This window comes from Pan paniscus, chromosome 1, assembly GCF_029289425.2.
Source record: "Pan paniscus chromosome 1, NHGRI_mPanPan1-v2.0_pri, whole genome shotgun sequence".
NCBI lineage: Eukaryota > Metazoa > Chordata > Mammalia > Primates > Hominidae > Pan > Pan paniscus.
Window position 1 is genome coordinate 223508042 of NC_073249.2, and position 21434 is coordinate 223529475.

The window sequence follows — 21434 nt, forward strand, 5'->3', positions numbered from 1 at the left end:
CTGTGTGGAAAGAAAACAAGAAGAGATTAAATGGCAGCACGCCGAGGGCGCGACAAGTCCGTGGGGTTCTCGGTCGACCGGGACCCCCACACGCAGCACCCCCGCATGCAGAGCCCGATCGCTCCCTTTATCGGTTCACTGACACGGAGGGGTCCTTGGAACGTGGACAAGGCCTCACTAGAACTGGTCAGCAGGAACTGGAAGAAACACTGGGAATCCCAAGGGTATGAAGTGGGAGCCTGAACCTTGTGGAATTCTGGTCATCTACAGAGCTCTGAGCTTGCTACCAGGGGCTGGGACCACCCCCTCCGCTAACTCATGGTGGGGGTGCCGGGGCATCCGGTCCCAGGCGTGCATGTCAGGGGGCCTGCGTGTGGCAGCCCTGCTCTCACTCTCTGTCCAGTTTCCTCTCGTGGAGGGTGGCGTGGGGCCTGCTCCACTCCTGTGCTGCGGGAAGAACAGGAGTCTGTTTCTGTCCACTGCTCAGCTGCAGGATCCCCGAGGCCAGAATTTGGGAGAGATAAATGGACTGCATCAGAAAATCCACCTCCCGCATCTCCCCAGAGGTGATCTTGCCGAAGAGAGAGAAGGCGAGTCCCACCTGGGCACAGGTCAGGTGTGCTGACTGCGATTGCCACCTTCAGCGGGCAGGCTGAGAAGGGGCGGCTCCCACCCAGCCAGCCCGAGCCTCGGAAAATGGAAAATGCAGTCTCCCTGGCTGAGTGAGAACCCCCAGTAGGTCAGCATCCCTCAGAGAGTCACCCCGGGCATGGCCAGGTGAGCTGGAACACGTCACGGTCCCATCTGGGGACCTTCTGCCCAAAGCTGCGTCTCCGTCACAGGGATGGGGTGCTGTCTGGGTCCCTCTGCTGTCACTCAGAGCTCCTTTCAACTACAGGCAATCAGGACCCTCAACAGTAGAAAGAAAATGCTACCGCATCCTCATCTGTGCAGATGACACATATCAGAAAGTGGTAGGATGGGGCGGGGGTACCCGCTGATCCGAAAATGAAGTCGGAAAAACACCCAGTGGGAGCTCTAGAATTTTTCCAGCAGCTGCATGCATAGCATGCAGCCAGACCGGCTCCGTCATTGTCATCGTTGGAGCTTAGCAGAAATACAGATTCCCAGGCCCACCTCTGGAGACCTGGAATCAGGGTCTCGGGGTAGTGTTTGTGAATGTGGGTTTTCAGAGCTCCCCAGGTGAGGTCAGTGACTGCCAGTCCTGGGTCCATTCCCCAGTTCTTCCCAAAGACAAGGGTGCGGCTTTCTCTCTCCTGAATCAACTGAGCCCACCGCAGTGATTCTGGTTGGGACTGGGGAGGAGGGGCCCCAGGTGGGACATGCCTGCCTTCTGAGGGACACATCCCAGGAGTGGACAGTGAGGCTGGCAGGCCCCAGAACAGCTCCTCCTGCACAGCACTGCATCCCTGATCATCAGCACTGCATCTCTGATCATCTCCAGGAGACTCAGTGTGCCAGAGTCTACTCATTTGAAGGTGGAGGTGAGGGGCTGGATCTTTCCCTGGACCCCTCTGCACCTGGACAAGAGGCTGGGCTCTGGGAGTCACCTTCCTGCTTGCTGCCTCCAAATGACACCCGTGTGGACAACTCCATGAGGCTACAGTGGAGTGTCCGCTCAGCTACTGTGGGAAGACCAGCTGCTGTGGGCACAGGGTTCACTGCATGTAAAGAAAGGAGACATCCTAGCCAACATGGTGAAACCCCATCTCTAGTGAAAATACAAAAATTAGGCATGGGGGCGCACACCTGTAATCCCAGCTACCTGGGAGGTTGAGGCAGAGAATTACTTGAACCCGGGAGGCAGAGGTTGCAGTGAGCCGAGATGGCACCACTACACTACAGCCTGGGCAACAGAGTGAAGCTGTGTCCCACAAAAAAAAAAAAAAAAAGAAAGAAAGAAAAGAAAAAAGAAAAAAGAAAAGAAAGGGGACGTGCCTTTGGGTTAGCGCCGGATCACTCTTGGTAGCCTTACTCCAGCTGTGCCCCACCCCTGCCCACCTCTTCCACATTCCCCGGATTTGGGGAAGAGGGGCTTAAAAAATGAAGTAATTATTACAACACAGAGAGAAATATCCCTCTTATATGTCCATCTTGGTAATTTTTTTGGAAGTTAAAAAATGTAGAGACGAATGCTCTATGATTCTACTTACAGGAAGTACCAGAGCTACCAAATCCACAGAGACAAAGAGTAGAATGGGGGGCCAGAGGATGGGGGGAGACGGGGAGTGAGTGTTGAGTGGGTGCGGAGTTTTAATACTGGGTGACGGAAGGAGGTGAAGAGCTGGCTTGTGAAGATGCCTGCGCAGGACGGTAAAGGCACTCATGCCATTGAACTAGACACGCATAAATGGTTACATGGTAATTTTTTTTTTTTTTTTTTGAGACTGTCACCCAGGCTGGAGTGCAGTGGCACGATCTCAGCTCACTGCAACCTCCGCCTCCTGGGTTCAAGCGATTCTCCTGCCTCAGCCTCCCTGGTGGCTGGGATTATAGGCGCACACCACACACCCGTCTAATTTTTGTATTTTTAGTAGAGATGGGGTTTTGCCATGTTGGTCAGACTGGTCTCAAACTCCTGACTTCAGGTGATCCGCCGGCCTCAGCCTCCCAAAGTGCTGGGATTACAGGTGTGAGCCACCGTGCCTGGCCTAAAATGGTAAATTTTATGTTACATATATTTACTACAATTACAATTTTTCTTAAAAGGGAGATAAAAATCCTGGGGCCACCAGAAGCTAGTCTTGGAGACCCTACACTGGGTCCCAGTGTCCTGGGACTGTCACCGGTTGTAAGCTGCTGTCCCTGTGTTCCCTGATCATTGATTACTCACAAGGCCAACCTTTTGCTCTGGAATGTGTTCAGGGTTGGACCATAAGTCATATGGCTGCCACCTTAATAAGAATAGTTTCCTGCCTGAACCGTGGCCCCAGCTGCTTTCCAATCCTTAATCCTGACCTTAAACAGGAGAATAAAGGCCGGAGGAGCAGCTTCCAACCCTTGCGTCTGTCTGGCTGTGCTCCGGAGGTGTTCCCATGTAGACTTTATCCTGCCACTTTCCCATGTGAAAGTCTCCCGTGTGAAGGTGGAGGCGGAGGTTACAGCGAGCTGAGATCGAGCCACTGCACTCCAGCCTGGGCGACAGAGCGAGACTCCGTCTCAAAAAAAAAAAGGAAAAAAGCCTCCTGCACTTCCCATGCTGGCTCATCAGATCCTTCTGCACTGGGTCCTGGCCGCCTTTCCACCTCACTCTTCCTCTTCTTCTTCCTCTCTACGTTCCAGGTTCCCTGATTTCAAGTTGCAAATCTCAAGCCTCAAATCCTTCAGGTTTTGGCTGGAAAGAACACCTTCCTGGGGAGGGCCTCTTGGATGCCCCATTCCTTCCTACACACGTCCCCTATTTTACTTCTGTCTCCTGCAGCACTTGCTCGGTGACATCTTCAGTATGGGACCATCTGCATCGAGCTTTATTTGGGCAGATGTGCAAGGCATCCCCTGCTGGCACCACAGCCCCCTGAGAACGGGGGTCTCCTGCCCGTTCACCATTGGTTCATGCAGGTTCCAGTTCTGTGCCTGGCCCAGAGTAGGGAATCAAAACACTGGATGAGGCTCAGAGACGCGGCAGAGGTGTGAAGCAGTTTTGTCCTCAGTCCCTAAGACCCATCCCTAATGGCATGAAACAACCTCTGGGGACTGCCTGCAGGTAGATGCTGATGCAGGGAGCCACAGACACGACATGGAGGATCAACGAGTGGGTGGCAGCCTATGCCAGACATCCCCGGCTATGCAGGGAAGGGAGTCTCTTCCAAGACTACAGGCATCTCTCTCTACTCTGTGTCTCAGGATGGAAAAGAGAGAGAGAGGGAGAGGGGGGAGAGACAGAGAGAAGAGAGAGAGAGAGAGAGAGAGAGAGAGAGAGAGAGAGAGATGGCGCCAATCATGCACCTTGAATGACCATTTCCAGAGCCATGCTGGCTTTGTAGAGGGTGGAGAGGTTTCCTGCAAGACCAAGGTGTGGTCACAGCCCCTGGCCCAGGAGGAGGCTCTCATGTTGTCCATGCTCTGCCAAAACTCTGTTGCTCAAACTTCAGCTGCTTGTGTTTTTCTGTGCCACACTTAGCACGTGAGCCTCTCATCTTGGCACTAAGCCCAGAGAAGGACTGAGGATCCCAGGCCAGCTGGGAAAGACAGATAAGGTGGGGCCTGGACCCCATGGCTGGAAAATAACGTGGCTGAAGGTGAATGTCCACCCTAGGTTCCCTGGGCAAAAAGGGAAGCTGTATGTATCTTGCAAAGCCATCTTCCAGATCGGGATCTGGGATAAATTCTGCCCTCTGCTGCCTGGAAGGAGATTCTCCGCCAGCCTGGCCCTATGGGGCTGCATGTTTCACAGTGGCTCACTGGGTGTAATGACCACTGTCTGCTTTTGCAAAAAATACATACATACATACATACATACATAAAATAAATACATAAATAAAGAGCAAACAGGCTACCGCCAGGTGTCCCTGGGGCAGAGCAGAATTTCTTGACAATCTCAAGTGGCTACTTTCTCTCAAAGTTTTCGTGGTACTGTTCTCAGCTCAGCAAGCACAGCTTCCAGAAAGGTATGGATGTCGCTTTGAAAAACAGGCTCCTTTGAATAACAAAAGTTTGATATTCTATTAATGCATATTTTGGAAGAACAAAGTGGGAAGGCACAGGTACACTTCTTATTTTTTATTAGTGATCAATGTGTTTTTGAAAATAATAATAGTGCATGATTTATTTCTCACTTGCTTCGGATTCAAGAGCTTTTATGACTTTGCAGGCTCCGTTCAGAATGAAGCGGCCTTGGCAAAGGGAAAGAGATCAACATTAACGAGGTTTGCTGAAGTGTACCTGCTGTATGAAAGATGATCGCGAATTAGTCCGAGAGCCAATGCAGGCCTGCTCTCGAGGCCCCCTTCCTTGGAGCATAAAGGCCAGCTTCACTTTGCCCAGAGCAATCTGGCCCCACCACAAAGGTGGTCTGAGGCAAGAACGTGTTGGAATCTATCACGAAGGCTGAATCTGGGGTGCACATCTGCCCAGGAGCCACTGGCATTCCGGACAACCGCCTGCAGGAAAACGAACTTGGCTGACTTTGGATCCCAAACGCGCACACGGATTAGACTGAGAAGACAATGGTGTGGTAACAAACGGCTGCATCATCATTAAAAATGCATTTGGAGAGGCTTCCCAGCTATGCGAGAGAGAAAGAGCTCCACTGGCTCTTAAACCTTAATTAAATGTTTTAGTATTAATTGCTATTTATTTAGGGACAATAAGTACCCCAGAAAATCTGAGAGATGTTTCTGGCTATTCTGCACCCGATGCTCATGTCCAGGCATTAATTGCAAGATTCAGGGGATACTTAGAATCCCAACGCTTTCATCCTAGTGAGTGGTAAACGGTCTGTCCCGCAATCGGCAACAGAATCTTATAAGCATTTATCAAGGACTAACGAGGCTGTGTGCATAGCCCTCCTGGTCCACAGCTACTTCAGGAGGCCACCAGGAGTGGGCCGTGGCTTCGTGTCGGCAGATTCCCAGGCTGAGCGCAGCTGCCTTCAGTAAGCCTCACGGGCTCTTCTGAACTCTGCGGACGACCTACCTGAGAGCCACAGGGAGGGGGTCAGCTCTTTAGACACAGAGATGTTTCCTTGTGTAAATGCCGGTGGTCCTGAAACAGCTCCTCAGGCACAGTTGGGAAGCGGGGTCCACCTGGGGCCCATCTGGGGGCGCCCATGTCTCTTGCCCTTGCCTAGGGCTGCAGCACAGGGCTAGCCCACCAACAGTATTTCTGGGGGGTCTTCAGTGCCCCATGCTGCTGGAAGGGGAGGACCAGGCTGATGAGACACGAAGGTTTTCTGGGGCAGATGAGTAAATGAAACACTTTTTTTTTGCCCTATTTTATCTTTTTATTTTTTTTAAAGTCAGTGCTGCGGCCTCCTGTTCTAATGGAAAAGGATCCCTGGGCTCAGGCCTGTGGAGTAGGCAGGGGATGTCCCGGAGCCAGGCAGCCATCGGGTGATCCAGCCCCACCACTAACAACCTGGCTGACCTCGGCCAAGTCATTTAACCTCCCACTGCCTCAGTTTCCCCACTTGTAAAAGGAATTGCTGGGAGGACTGGGCGGGTAAAAAGTGTTCCATGAGCTGCCGTGCAAACATTAGAAAGCTGTCCCCTCTCCCCTAGGGAGCTGACCTCGGCCAAGTCATTTAACCGCCCACTGCCTCAGTTTCCCCACTTGTAAATGAGATTGCTGGGAGGACTGGGCAAGTAAAAAGTGTTCCACGAGCTGCCATGCAAACATTAGAAAGCTGTCCCCTCTTCCCTAGGGAGCTGACCTCAGCCAAGTCATTTAACCTCCCACTGCCTCAGTTTCCCCACTTGTAAAAGGAATTGCTGGGAGGACTGGGCAAGTAAAAAGTGTTCCACGAGCTGCCGTGCAAACATTAGAAAGCTGTCCCCTCTTCCCTAGGGAGCTGACCTCGGCCAAGTCATTTAACCTCCCACTGCCTCAGTTTCCCCACTTGTAAAAGGAATTGCTGGGAGGACTGGGCAAGTAAAAAGTGTTCCATAAGCTGCCGTGCAAACATTAGAAAGCTGTCCCCTCTCCCCTAGGGAGCTGACCTCGGCCAAGTCATTTAACCTCCCACTGCCTCAGTTTCCCCACTTGTAAATGAGATTGCTGGGAGGACTGGGCAAGTAAAAAGTGTTCCACGAGCTGCCGTGCAAACATCCGTATTACGGGGCTGTCCCCTCGAGTTGACCTCTCCAGTTCTGTGGGTGTGTGGCTCTTGGCGGAAGGGAGTGAGGGTCTTCGACTCTAAGGCCTCGCAGCTCCCAGGTCAATGAATTGTGCATTAACAAATTTTAAAAATCATAACAGAGATGCTGGCAACCATCAGGACCCAGTCCCTACAGAGGCTTTACCAGGCGGGTCGCGGACTACACTGCTAGCAAGCCAGCTCCCTGCGGCTAGCTTGGTTGGCACTCCAATAGGGGCTCCCTTCATGAGGGGAGCTGCGGTGAGGCAGACAAAGGCACTGGCTTCTGATGGATGCTCTAGGCTGCACATCCCCCCATCGAATGGTGGGGACAACCCGCCTCTTACCTGCTGCAGCAAAGGCCCTTGCAGGGCAGCTCGGTTCCCATATTCTAATCTAATTACGTTTCTTTGCCAGTTGGCAGAACATGTTGGCTTCGGGATAGGGAGTGAGGGCTGGAGATTTGATTTGGAGCAAACATGCAGTTCATTAGTGCCAGGATGAGGAACTGACCGATTCACTCCCCTCTCTGACTGCAGCTGGTTCCCCGCCCCCAGCAAGGTGCAGCCAGCTGAGTCCTCCAGACCTTCCCTGTCCGCGGGCCCCTGAGGACGTTGTCCATTCTGTCCCTCATATCAGATGGTGGGCAAAAAGTAAGAAAAAAATATTTTCAAATATTGGTATTCTATCCTAGAAATACAGCTCCCTACTCATGGAAGGGATCTTAGGTCACCTTTGGAAGGAAGCAAGATGAGGATGCGTAGAAAGCCCAGCGTCGAAAAGAACCATGAAAACAACACGAAAACCTCAGGTCGCACCCATGGGCTGTGCTTATAGAATGCATGGGATGTGCAGCCATGAGGGCGCAATGCTCTCTCCCCTCAGCAGCCCGAGTGCTCCGAAGACTCAGCACAGAAGGAGGCAATTTAACGTTAGCATTAAAGTTAATATCACTAAAAGCAAACCAAATGTTCCCATCCAGCAGAGCGTGGAAAATTCATCCTGTTTTGGTGCCGGTTCCTGGCTTCAAATTAGTAGATGTCTCAACTCTTCCCTTTCTTTCTTTATCATTTTCTTTCTTATCTCTTATTTTTATATTTCAAAATTGTATTTTAATTCTGCCTTGTGCCCTCCCCTGATGTAAAGACATGTGATGGAGGCGCGATTCCTGCCTCCCTAGCCGCTGTCCTAATCTCCTCCTGTTGTGGGAAATGAGAGCTGTAATTGTCGCTTGTTTCAGGGAATGACTTTCCCTGCCACGTAGGCCATGCATGTGGTGGCCTTCCTGAGGGAAGGAGTGGCACTGATAAGAATGGTGAGGACGTGGAATCAGGGTGCGTGAGTGTCTGTTACTATCCTCCCCTGGGATGGGGAGGGCACTTCTAACAAATCCAACATCAAGGTCAAAAGCCCAGCCCCCCCGCCGGCTCATGTTCAGAGAAGTGATGCCATTGGAAATCCACCCGCCATGTCTAAAAGAGCTCCCAGTGATCCCAAAGAGTGCAGGGGAGGGCAGTGGGGAGGGGAGGAAAGGGAACGAAAACAGAATGTCCAAAGAGAGGTACCTACCGTGAAACAGACACACGGCGTCTGCCCTGCCCCCAGGAGGTAAAAAAGACTTCGGCCAGTCAGCAGGAGATTTCAAACCATTTCTCAGACACGAAGGCCACAGGAATAAGATGCCGATCAGAAGAGGAGGGTCTGCGGTGAACAGAAAAATGGGCTTTGGCGTGCTGGTACATGACCATGACACATGATAGGCAAGCCGGGGCAGGCCTGTGGTGGGGACTGGCTTCTTGAGAAAGGAAGCACTAATGTGGACTCCTGGCCTTGCCAGGAAGGGACCACCCCCCCCCCCCCCGATTCCCTGTGGCTGGGAGAAGTCCTCACACACGAATGCTTTCTACCCTGGGAGGCTTTGGAGGACACAGACTGAGGGATCTGGGCACACGAGCACTTTGCTGTGCAGGCCGGAAGGCTGTGCCGTCTCCAGATTTTCGTTTTTGAATTTGCAGGATTAGCCCAGAGCCTGGGGTCTCTGCCTCTGATGGCAGATTTGACCCACTTTATTGCACATGACAGAAAGGATGGAACCTGGCTCCCAAAATGTCTCGCCCATATTTTGTCACCTTTGAGACTAAGCTACCATTTCCCAAGGCCAATGAAACCCAACAGAGCATGGCCTTGGGCCAAAAGGCAAGAACTCGTTCCGTCCAATGCCTCCATGCCAGGGCGCGAGAGCACCAGCTGTGCCAACTCTGCTCTTGGACAGCCCCCCACCCCACCTCCCTGCATAACACAAGTACAGAAGGTGGGAAAAGTGAAGCAACAGAGGCCAGCCCACGGCCCTCTGCCCTCTACCCACACAGCCCAAGCACTGGCTGGCCCAGATTCACGTCCAAGCCAACATCCACATATTCAGTGAAACAGTCTGGAAATCTGTTAGCTGGTTATTTGTGAACTTAGCCTTCTGGAAGGCTGAAATGGCACCCATAAATGGCACCCATGAGCTCCCCAAATGTCTGAGTGTAAAACCACTGAGGTTTAGAACAACAGTTCTGAGGTTCTGAGCGCCACTGTCCTCCTCCAGAAGGGAAGGGAACGTCTGAGACAGAGAATATCACAGATGGCAGAAAGCAACGTGGACATGCAAGAAGAGGCGTGGCCAGAAGGTATTTCGGGAACATCTGCTCATTCTAGCCAACAGGACAAAGACACATTAACTATGGATGTGGCAGCCCCGGCAGCCCTCCCTCTCCAGGGCCCCTGAACAAATCAGCAAACAGAACGAAAGGGAGCATGCAGCCAGCCCTTTCTAAAACAACTCGAGTCCAGTCACCTTGCCCTGGGTTCCAGGGGAGCCCTTTCTGGGGGCCTGGGGCAGCGTTACCCTGGCTGCTAATTCTATTGCTCACAATGGATCCCAGCCTTCTCCTTTCTTCAAGTTGTTGGAGACTTTTTTTAATTTACAAAATGATGCATAAATGTATGCTCACTTAAAAAAAATGCTTATTGATACTTTAATTTAATTCTGGACAAACCTTTGAAAGCTGACTCAAGAGTTTTTTAAAATATTCCCAGGGATGGCTGTGGGGTACATTTTCTTTGAGGGATTACACATGAATAATAAAAAAGGAGGAGCATTTAGTAATATACTTCCGGTCTGGGAGTATCTGATATTTTTGCTAAATTTGCCGCTGACATTTTATTGACGGGGCTTAGAGACGCTGACTCTGGTGGGGGGCTGTTGTGATCTGTTGATATTTAGGAGACCGATAACCATGGGGCTGGCCTTTGGGCTCTGGGGCATGAAGGATGACGGTTCAGAGCGAGGGCTGGGAGACTATGCATTTCCCGACACTGCCCACGTCCAGGGGTCTGGAAGGAAATTCCAGCCACTGTATTCTCTGGGAGCAGCTAAACGCCTGTTGCTATCAACCCTGCCTCTTTCGTTTTGCCAAATTAGCTGTCCGCCTTGGCTGGGCCCCTCAAAGCGACCTCAGGGAAGACCTAAACCGACCAACAGCTCTCAGCTCAGCCACACCGGCCCCCGGGGGTCAGGACCACCAAGAGCTTCACAGCTGCAGGGTCTAGCAGAGCCCAAGCTTACCGGTTTCCATTAAATGTGGATTTGTACTCCCCCGTCGTCGAGTGCAGCGTCTCGTCGGTGTACACAGGCACAGATGCCCTGACGCACTCGTGAGAACACTGCAGGGTCTCGTTATAGGCCGTGAATATGTCCAGGCTGCTGGGCACCCGGGCCGAGGTGAAGTCCGTGAGGTTCTGGCAGCTCTCCTCCTGCTGGTTGGTCTTCCGCTGGTGGCTGTTCCGACGAGTGTTCCCGCTTTGGGCACAGCTGGAAGAGAAAGAGTTTGGGGTGGGGGGACGGGCAGAGGCCGGAAACCCACAAACACAACTCCAGACTTCCACTGTGGGTCTTTCGCTTGCAGGCGTGAGCTACGCATCATTTCATATTAAACGGTAATTCCCAGCCTCTTCAGAAAGATCAACCACAATCAAGCAATCAACTCTTTTTTTTAAAAAAAAAATGAAATTTGAATTTTAAATGTGGCTATTACAGCAGGGAGGATGAGGGGTAAGTAGTGAGCTGTGTGACCGCAGAGCTAGGGACCTGCTTAACTAAAGAGCATCAGTCAGACCATGATGCTGACTCAGTTTCCCCACGAATGCCTCGATGGGATAAAAGCTGTGGTGGGTCCTTCCTGCCAGAGGGGCCTAGAGTGTGTGGGAGCCTTTGGGTACAGGTTGGGGTGGTCCGTTCCTTCATCTCAGAATGGACAATGGACCTGTCTTTGGGGAAAGCTGATGAGTGAGAAAGCCCCTGTCCTCAGCCTCACCCAGGGGCACGTGTACAAGCTGGAAATGACGAGCTGGCTTGTCCTTCATTCCTGATCAAGTCTGCAGAGGGAAGTGTCCTGCGTGCCTGCCTGTTATGGTCTAGTTCCTCTGAACCACAGGGGCTTCCAGAGGCCACTTATAGTGACCATGGGACTCCCACCCTCGTCTGTCCAGGGACTCGACGAAGCAAGAATCGAGGCCCCCGGATGCCGCTTCTATGATGAGAGCACAGGAAGGACAAGGGGGCTGGCTGGGAGGCCCCTCCCCTGCTGCATGGGGAGCTGAGGACGTCTCCCCGCATTGGGGGCCATTTCCCCTGCCCGCCCCTTCCCCTTCACGCTCAGGGCCTGTGCACAGGGAGGGGCTGCACGAAGGCAAGGGGCAGGGGGGATGCGCCCGTCTCCTTCTAAGCCTTGGCTATTTCCTGCGTTGGTTTTCCCAATGAAAGGAATCCTGATTCCTGAAGAAGAAGCCCCCTACCCCATACACCAAAGTCAGAAGGTGAATGCCAAACGCAGGGGGCAGCCCCACCCACAAAGTCTTCCTCAGAGGGAGGTGAGGTTCATAGGATTTGCTCATCTATCCTCCCGGGCTGTTCTCCCAAAGGGCTCTTTGAAGGTCTGCTATAAGCTCGAGTGTGGGAAAAGCAAGATGAAGGCTTGTCATCAACTTGTCACAGAACAGGCTACAAAGTCCCCTGTCTCTGGGGAGATGAAGCCCTTCACCGAGATGGCCAGTGGGATTTGTCCTTCCATACAACCACACAGTCCAGGGGTCCAAAGTCCCTTCTCTGGCCAGCCCCTGCCTAAGAAGCCCTACTGTGAGCTCCGTGTTGTTCTCTCATCCCGTCTCCAGAAAACGCCCGGGGTCCCAGTTTGCTACCTATCAGGAGGTGGCTTTGAGGCCTCGCTAGCCGAGTGGGAGGTCTATTGTGGGGCTGTGCTACCCCCACCCTCCTGCAGCCTGTCAAGAAGTCCCACCTCCTCTGATCCCAGAGCCTGGCTTTTTCTCTCTCTTTCTTGTGTTCCCCTGTGATTCTGAGGCTCCGATGCGGTTTCCACCATCAGCCTTGTCTGATTCATATGGCTGTGTGCAGGCAGCAAGGGGACCATTTGGGTCTGTTATTCTATGAGGGAGTTTTAAGCCTGGATGCCGAAAGGAGACACAGTTGCTGGAGGAGTGGCTGCAGGCAGGTGAGGTCCCCAAGGCGCTTTCGAGCAGCAGGGCCTCCCAGCAGTCCCCTGATTTCTCAGGGGCTTATCAGGTGTGTATACCCAGCAAGGCTGGCCTCAAAGTAGGCCAATTTCCAGGAGGAAATAGGCAAAGGCAGGCTGCCTAGAGCAAAGCGGTAACCTAGTTCAGCACACAGAGTGGCTTTGAGAGGAACGAAGAATACAAACAGGGCTGGTTCAGCAACCGGCCACCGAGCCTGAGTGACGGACGTGGGACCCTGCTGGGTGCTGGCAGAAGGGCCCCATCCCTACCTTTCCAGGGAAGGGGCAGAGGAGACAAGATATAGGGACTGTGCTCTGGGTGGACAACATCCCAAGGGACACTTGGATCCAGAGAAAGAATCTGGAACCCAGGACCACACGCACCCTGAGAAGCTCTGTCACAAAGGCTGGGCTCGCTGGCCTTCTGCAGGGAAACCAGGAGAGGGGCCGGGCCAAAGGGCAGCGCTGGACGGTGAGCAGCCTGTGGCAGCTGAACTGCCCGGGGCAGAAGCCAGCAGAACAGGCTGGCTTTGAAAAGTAGGGGCCTTTCTGTATTCACCACCCAGGGACCCCGGTAGTCCCCCATTTCTGGGCCAGAAGGGCCCAAGGAGCCTTACCAATTTTTTAAGACAAGAGTTGTGATGAGAGCAGCTATGACCATGATGAGGGAGACGGTGATGGTGATGATCTGATGGACAGCCAGACCTGGAAAGAAGGAAAGAGGGAAGAGGGCACCCGTGAAACCAGGTTCAGGAGGCGAGGGGGGCCGGGAAAGGTGGAGGCGCATCCCCCCAACCCAGCTGGGGATGCCAGGTCCCATCCACAGCGGGGAACTCAGGGCAGCATGACAGGTGCTCAGTTCTCTCCTCCTCGACTGCAGGCCCCGGGCATGAGGCTGCTCTCACCCGGGGTCCAGGAAGGGGGAGCTCCAGCTCTGGGCTCTCTCCTTCCACCACCACCCTGTCAATCTCCAAGCCGTGACCTGGATCATGGGCGGCTGTGTTCTTTCTTGCACCTGCCAAGCCCTTCACCTGCCTCCTCTACCTGGCGGCAGGTCAGCTCTGGGTGAAATATTCCCCATGGCCCTTTTCTCCCCTCACACCCTGGGCCGTCTCGCACTTCTGTTCTGGAACGCTGAGCTCCAGGGTGCTGGCCTGTGAGTGGGAGCGGGGTTTGGCCTGACCCAGGGGGAGCCAGGATGGGCCAGTACATATTGGGGAGGTAAAAAGAAGAGCACATGGGATGACACCCTCACAGACCCGGATCACGGGGTGAAATCTTCCTCTTTCCAGAGTCCTCGCTAAGAAGTTCACTGCTTCACGAGGTTCCAGGAATGAAAGTTTCAGGCCAGCAGCGGATGCTTCCCACAGTCCCAAAGGAGAATCCATGGTCTAGCCTTGTTGCCCTGGCCCCAATCCCTGAATGGGGAGGTGGGGGGCACTGGAATCGGCAGGACAGGGACAGAAGGACCAGCCACTTCAGAAGTGGGGCAGGTAGAGCTCTGGTCATGAGCTGTTTGCTGACACCCACACGCACGATGGCAGAAAGCAGGGATTCTTTCCCGTCCCCCACCTCTGTCCCAAAACCTTCTGCAACATTTGCCGCTAACTACAGACACAGGACTGGGGAGACAGGAGGGCAGGCCTGCGACATTTCCTGCCTCTGGTCCCTACCACAGACCACCTTCTCTCCTGACTACACATCTGTCACATCCTTCCTGGGACCTGGATGCTGGGGACATTACCAACCAGCCAGGGTTACTCGGAAGGTCCACTTTAGCACCTGAGAAGGTGGAAGATCAAGGCAGTGAGGGAGTCCGCCAAGCCCGCAGGTGGCAGCACCTCCTCCTACTCATCTCCCCATGTCCTTCCACCTGAGATCCAAGCAACTGTCCTGTCTCCGCCTGGGGCTCCATCTTGGTGTCTGCTTTGCAGAGACCCGCCCCTCACACCTGACCAACCTCTTGGGCTGCTGGGGTGAGAACACTGCATGTGCGTGTTTCAGCATGGCGGGTTTCAGTGTCAAGATTTTTCTGGCGGCCTCCCAAGGACAGTCTCTTAAACAGATGTTACCTCTCTGCTGGATATGATCCTCATGGGGGAAATTGTTCATAAATGATTAAACATTGGCACAGCCAGAAAACAAGCTTTGTCTTCCTGTTTCCCCCTCTCTGGGGGTAATTTTTGTTTTTCACGAGGGATTCTCCTCCAGGATCCACAGAATAACAGCATCCGGCAAACAGTGGAGGAAACACATGAGTATGGTGAGTCTCTCCCAAGCCTTCTTCTATCCATTGATTCAGGAACTGTTTGTTGTGCACCTACTGTGCACCTGCAGCACTAGTACTGCTCACCCACAGGCAACAGCTGCTCCGATGCCCCCTGAATAAAGGTGCTGCATTCATTGCAGTTCTGGCCAATGACCTCCCATAAACCTATGCCCCATCTGTGGCACCTGCTGTAAACCTCTGGGCAAGTCCCTTCTCTGGGACCGCCAAGTTGGTTTGCTAATGAGTTGAAAGCTAAGTTATGCAACAGGGACCACCCCTAATCCCACCAACAATGGAGTGTCTACCAGCTCTGGTAATCCCTATCTATGTGGCAAGTTTCCTGAGACCCAACTCAGACCTCATGTGCAGAGGAAGGATTGAAAAGGATGGACAGCTGTGGAGGGTGGGTTGCCTGTTCAGTCTCCTCTTGCTCTCTACCCACACACTCCCTCTGGCCCAGTCAAGAGAAAGCCATGCTGTCACAAAGCGTATGTGCTCATCCGGTGTCTGTGCTTCTTGTGATCAGAAGGAGGTTGTTGCTGCTGCTGCTGATGGTGATGGTGATGATGGTAATGATAATGATGGTGATGGTGATGATGATGATGATAATAGTGATGATGATGGTGGTGATGGTGATGTGGTGATGATGGTAATGATAAAGATGGTGATGATGATAATGGTGATGGTGGTGATGGTGATGATGGTGATTATGATGGTAATGATAAAGATGGTGATGATGATAATGGTGATGGTGGTGGTGATGGTGATGATGGTGATAATGATGGTAATGGTGATGATGGTGATAATAATGGCAATGATGATAATGGTATGGTGATGAAGATGGTGGTGATGGTGATGATGATAGTGATGGTAACGATGATGATGGTGGCGATGGTGACGATGGTAATAATGGTGATGGTGATAATGATGGTGATGGTAATAATGATAGTGATGGTGATGACGGTGATAGTGACATGATGATCATAATGATGGTGATACTGATGTTGATGATAGTGATATGATAATGGTGATGGTGATGATGGTGAAGGTGATGCTGATGATAATGTGATCTTAGCTGCATGATGTATCATTAAACTTACAACTAAGGGGTAAAAAATCAGAAACCAAGTTAACAGAAAGAAGGGTAATGATCTACTTCTGATGTTGGCCTTGCCCTGGAGGCCCTTCTCCTGCCTTTTGTGTAAATTTTCTTCATAGACTTCCCACATTAAAACGTGAAGGGTGCATTATGGGCTAATCACCAGCTAAGAGGGTCTGGGCAGACACACACACGCAATACAACAGCTATGCTTTCTACAGGACCCCTCGATGCACCTAGCTAAGTCTTCACACCTGGGATCGATGTAACCCATCTCCACCCCACATTTTTTTTAACCTGTCTGACAAACTGGGTGCCTGATGCTAAAGAAGAAAAATGACTTTCCCTGGTCAGCAAGCAGAGCCTGGACAAACACAATTCTCTGCTCCAGCGTCCCCAAGAAAACCAAAATCTAAATCTAAATCCCACACACCTGCACATTCTGTCGTTAAATAAGTTCGAGATCAACAGTTTACCGAATGCTGCACAGACTTTTCTTGCAAAGTAAACAGCCGTGTGCTTCAAAACCTGGAGTGTGGGTTTCAATGGGCTCCTGGGCTCCTGCTTAGGATGTTACAACTATGAGAATAAACTACAGACCCTCATGATGGTTGGACAAGGACTGGGACTTCTGACATGTGGCCCCAATAATATTTCTAGGAAGCAGGCTGAAATATGGAAAATTCATAAGGGTTCTTCATTATTTCCTCTCTTTGGTAGGCTGCTCACTTAGAATAAAGCAAAATAACATGGGAGAAGTCGTGTGGTGTTTACAGCATCCGCCCCATCATTTAGTCTCCCCAAGAGCCAGGAGTAGTTTCCTTCCATGTGTAAATCTTCATGTGGATCCCAGGTAGACAAACCTTTTCTTAAAGGACCAGATAGTAAATATTTTAGGCTTTACAGGCAGTATGGCCTCAGTCACAACTACTCAACTCTACCATTGTAGCGAAAAAAGCAGCCACAGACAATGGGCAAAGAAGCAAATGGGGCTGTTTTCCAATAAAACTTCATTTCCAAAAACAGGCAGTGGCCATGTTTGGCCCATGGACCACAGTTTACAGATACGTGATTTAGGTGAGTAGCTCAAGGTGGCTCTGCTTATAGATGAAATAAAAGCATATTCTTATTTTTGGATGATCGGTTAATGCTTGGAATCAAACTGCAATCTTTTAGTTTGAAGGATTAGAACCTTGCCCCTCCACCATCAAAGCTTTGCTGTGTGTTGGGCTCTTCACTGGTCACTGTCAAGGTGGTTTCAGAGAGACCCACAGCCTCTAGTTTATGGCTGGATCTTAACACCCAGCAGCAGTGGCCTCACCCTGCTGGGTTTGTCCATATGAAGCCACTTGATAATAAGTCACTTTGCATGAAGGTTTCCCTTGAGAAGTCAATTACACAGGATTTTTGATTTTTGGAAATCAAAACTCAGAAAGAAATGTACCAGTTTGATTCCTTCGATGGCTCTTAGAAATATTTCAGCCATGTCTATCTCAATTTTCTCCATGTTAAAAAGAAATAGCATCTTGCCAAACACAAGAATGTTCAGATTATGGAATCATTGTGTAGAGAGAGACCATATCTTATTGGTCTGTGGAAAGGACTTTTCCCACACTATGCAAATGGCACCATTCTCAGGAGGCTTTGACTTTTCTCCTCCTTCTTCACTCATGTCTCTCCTTCTTCACTCATGTCTCTCTCAATACTCTCGCCTTAAATAACATTCCCTCTGGTCAACTCTCTGGCGGCTATTAGCTACCTCGGGCAGGAGCACCTGTCCCATAAACCCTGCTGCCCCTGAGCAATCCTGGAAAAGTTTCCATGTCAGCTGTCCAGGGGCTATGACTGGATTGACAATGATGTCACCTAAAGGGAGCACACTCTCTATGCCCCCAAAGAAGGAACAAACAAGCAAACTTTTCCCTCTCCACTTCCAAGGTCAACACTGAATCACATCTTCAAACTCTTTGCAATTCAGACCTGGTCCCAGAGCTCAGAAGCAGGCTGTGTGGGAATTCTTGCTTCCCCTTCCTGACAGGTGTTATTGTTCCTGCTAATCTGGGGGCTTTTTCTGCTTCTGTTAATCGCCACTGTATACTAATGCGTGAGGAATCAGCTGCCATCCAGATGATGAAAAATTATCCCCAGAATAATGGATGGGGACAGATGGATTACCAAGCTCTGCATCAATCAATAGGGCTTTTATGGTTATATTTGTGGTGGTTTGTAATAAGATCAGGCCCTGAAGATTGATGTGGAAGTTTGTAATCCATCTCTGGGTCTGAACAAGGTCTTATTAAATGAAGCTGAATCAAATACGGGCCATTGTCCATGGCAAAAACAAACCCATCACGTGCTTTCTTTCTAGGACGTGAGGCACGTTTGGCTGGTACACTTGGATGATGGCGGGAGTGATGGTCCTGGAATTGGCCAAGGCAAACAGATGACATTGCTGTGCGTATCATAGCTGATTTCACAATGCAGAAATCTGGAGCGTCGGAATTATGCAAACAAAAAGCCATGGTCACTGGACACAAAAATGTCTGTCATGCAACAAGTGTAAGTTTGATAGGTGACAGGTGACATTGGGACCCAAAGTGCCAATTCCATCCCAAAAAAGCCATTCATTTTCCACAGAGACCTGCAAAATGTAAATTTCACAGCAGTCCTTGAAAAAGAGTCTCTGGGAACATGTTGGCCTGACTAGGGTGAAGCTCACAGTGCCCAGTGGTGGACAGATCAGAGGCAGCTTGGCTTGCTGGAGTTGGAGGAACCTCAGGGATTAGGCTTCGTCTGAGTCAGTTGCTCACCTCCTGGGAAAAGGCTGCTAAGAAAAAATGCATCTTCCAAAACTGGGATGCTCACAGCAGAACAAGGCCACCAGCTTTTATGTCAGGGACACAAAGGAGTGTGCTGTTTTCTGAGTGACCCCGCAGAGTCTTCCAAGGGGTGAATGTATTCATCAGGGTTCTCCAGAGAAACAAAACCAATGAAATATAGAGAGATCTATAAGAAGAGATTTATCATGGGATTGGCTCATGTGATTATGAAGACCGAAAAATCCCATGGTCTTCTGTCTACAAGCTGGAGAACCAGGAAAGTTGGTGGTGTCACTCAGTCCAAGGCCAAGGGCAGGAGAAGATGGATGTCCCAGCTCCATCTACACCACAGGGGGTTCAGGTCAGTGGGCAGGGACACTGGTGGAAGTACCAGAGTCTAAAGGCCCAAGAACCAGGAACCTTGGAAGGTGTGGGGAGAGGGAGAGAAGGAGAGGGAGGCGGAGAGGGAGAAAGTGGGGGAGAAAGAGGGAGGGAGAGGGAGGTTGGAGAAGAGGGAGACAAAGAGGAGAGGGGGGAGGGGGAGAGGGAGAAAGGCAGGGAGAGAGATGAGGGAGAGAGGGAGGAAGAGAGAGAGAGAGGGAGAGGGAGAAACGGCGTAGAGAAAGAGAGGGAGAGGAGGGAGGGACAGGGAGAGAAGAGAATTTGCCCTTTCTTTGTCTTTTTGGTTCTACCTGGGCCCTCAACAGATTGGATACTGCCCACCCACATGGCTGAACGGGGATCTTCCAGACTCAGTCCATTATTTCACATGCCAATCTCTTCCAGAAACACCTTCACAGACACCCCCAGAAACCATGCTTTACCAGCTCTCTGGGCATTCCTCAGCTCAGTCAAGTTGGTGCATAAAATTCACCATCACAGTGGGTGATGGCCTGGCTCAGGGAAGTGCTTCAAGCCAACACTACGTGGAGATGAAGTCTCCTCTCGTCGGAAGTCCTTCCGGCTTGGGACAGGATCACATGCTACAGAAACAGAACTCCCCCTAAGGAAATGCTTTGCTGACATCTCACAGGACTCGGCTTGGTCACAACAACACAGTGAAGGGCAGTCCCCAGGGAATTGCCCCAAAGGGCCTAGGCAGGTGGAGCAGTGGTCCTCAGCCAGGGACATCTGGAATGTCTGGAGACACTTTGGGTGGTCACAGCTGTGGGTGGGAGTGGTTCTGCATCTAATGGGTAAGGGCCAAAGATGCTGGTAGAGGCCTCCAAGGCACAAGACAAGCCCACAGGACAGATATCACTGCAGCTGAAGCCTTGGGTTGGAGGGTCAGCCCCAGTGTGCCTCATAGGGTGAGGTGTGAGCCCATCCCTGGTTGTTTCCTTTTAACACCCCTTCTCCCTCCAGCGCTTTCCTTATCAATAACAAAGCCAGGGAGGGAGAGAGGTCAAGGGCTCCAAGGGCTAACACCTTGGAGCCACTGTAGAGGTCCATAACATGGAGTCACCCCAAGTTTCTTGGTAGAGGGTGCCAAGCCTCGTGCCAAGTGAATTAGCGCATTCACAGCTCACTACAGCACCATGAAGTGGGCACAAATATGTTCCCCAAGTCCAGAAGGAGGTTAAGGGATTTTCCCAAGGTTGCACAGTGCCATTTGGGGTCCCCACAATCACCCTCAGGCTTAATAATTCAGCAGGGAGACTCACAGAACTCAGAAAGCCATTATATTCTTGGTTATAGTTTATCACAGCACAAGGATGAGCACCAGGAAGAGAGGCATGGGACAGAGTCCAGGGGAGACCAGGCACTTCCGGATGTCATCTTGCAGTGGAGAAATGTAGACAGCACTGTCTCATCCCAGCAATGATGTGTGACAACACGCATGAAATATCGGGGAAGCTCCCTTGGGCCTTGACGCCCAGAGTACGTGCTGGGCTCTGCCACAGGTGACCCTTGGCATGGCTGACCCCAGTCTCCAGCCCCTCTGAAGGTCAAGCTAATACCACAATACCCCACGGCCCTAGTTCCCACCATAAGTTGTATCGTTGTATTATCTGGCCAGGCCCAAGGCCCCCAGGCAAAAAAGACACTTCTCAGGCAGGACATTCCTGAGGGAATGGGGGGCAAGGACATTTCTTTGGGCAAAATTAACCCTGTACTGCACACACAGCTAAGACATGGCAGACACAGAATTCAACAGGCTTGCTCCAGGCTTCAGCCCCTCACTGCTGTCCTGCGCAGCGTTTTGGAGGGTTGTATGAAGGATAGTTGCATTATGTTAGGTATAACTAAGACCTTGTTATTGTCTTTATCTGAAGATTATGTATAATTTCAGGAGATGTGTATGGGCTCAAGTTGACAACGGGTGGACTTGTGATGGTTAATATTAAGTGTCAAGTCGATTGGACTGAAGGATGCAAAGTGTTGTTTCTGATGGGTCTGCGAGGGTGTTACCAAAGGAGATTAACATTTGAGTCAATGGCCTAGGAAAGGCAGACCCATCCTCAGTCTGGGTGGGCACAATCTACTCAGCTGCTAGCACAGCCAGAATAAAAGCAGGCAGAAGAATGTGAGAAGACTAGATGGGTTTAGTCGTCTGGCCTCCATTTTTCGTTGGATGCTTCCTGCCCTGAAACATCGGACTCCAAGTTCTTCAGCTTTTGGACTCAGACTGGCTTCCTTGCTCCTCAGCTTGCAGACGGCCTATTGTGGGAATTGTGGGACCTCATCTTGTGAACATGCGAGTCAATTCCCCTTAATAAACTCCCCTTATATATACATCAATCCTGTTAGTTCTGTCCCTCTAGAGAACCCTGACTAATACAGATTCTGATTGTTCTCTGCACAGAGATGGCCGATGGCCAATGGCCATGGCATCATGCTCCAGGGAGACTTGGAGATC

At 51.3% G+C, this 21434-nt stretch overlaps 1 protein-coding gene across 3 annotated transcripts in view; it reads right to left on the reverse strand.

Moving 5' to 3' along the window:
- Positions 1–21434, reverse strand: part of AJAP1 (adherens junctions associated protein 1) — a 147746-nt gene that overhangs the window by 16426 nt on the left and 109886 nt on the right. For 2 of the 3 annotated variants that reach the window (XM_063602186.1, XM_034953870.3), the window contains exons 3-5: positions 13005–13092; positions 10425–10670; positions 8384–8515 (exon numbers count right to left, since the gene is read on the reverse strand). In XM_063602186.1, the coding sequence (XP_063458256.1) occupies positions 8443–8515; positions 10425–10670; positions 13005–13092 (407 nt within the window). In that variant the 3' untranslated portion in view covers positions 8384–8442. Of the gene's footprint in view, positions 1–8; positions 5121–8383; positions 8516–10424; positions 10671–13004; positions 13093–21434 lie in introns of those variants that run through there. The other variant, XM_034953873.3, reaches the window with a different exon arrangement.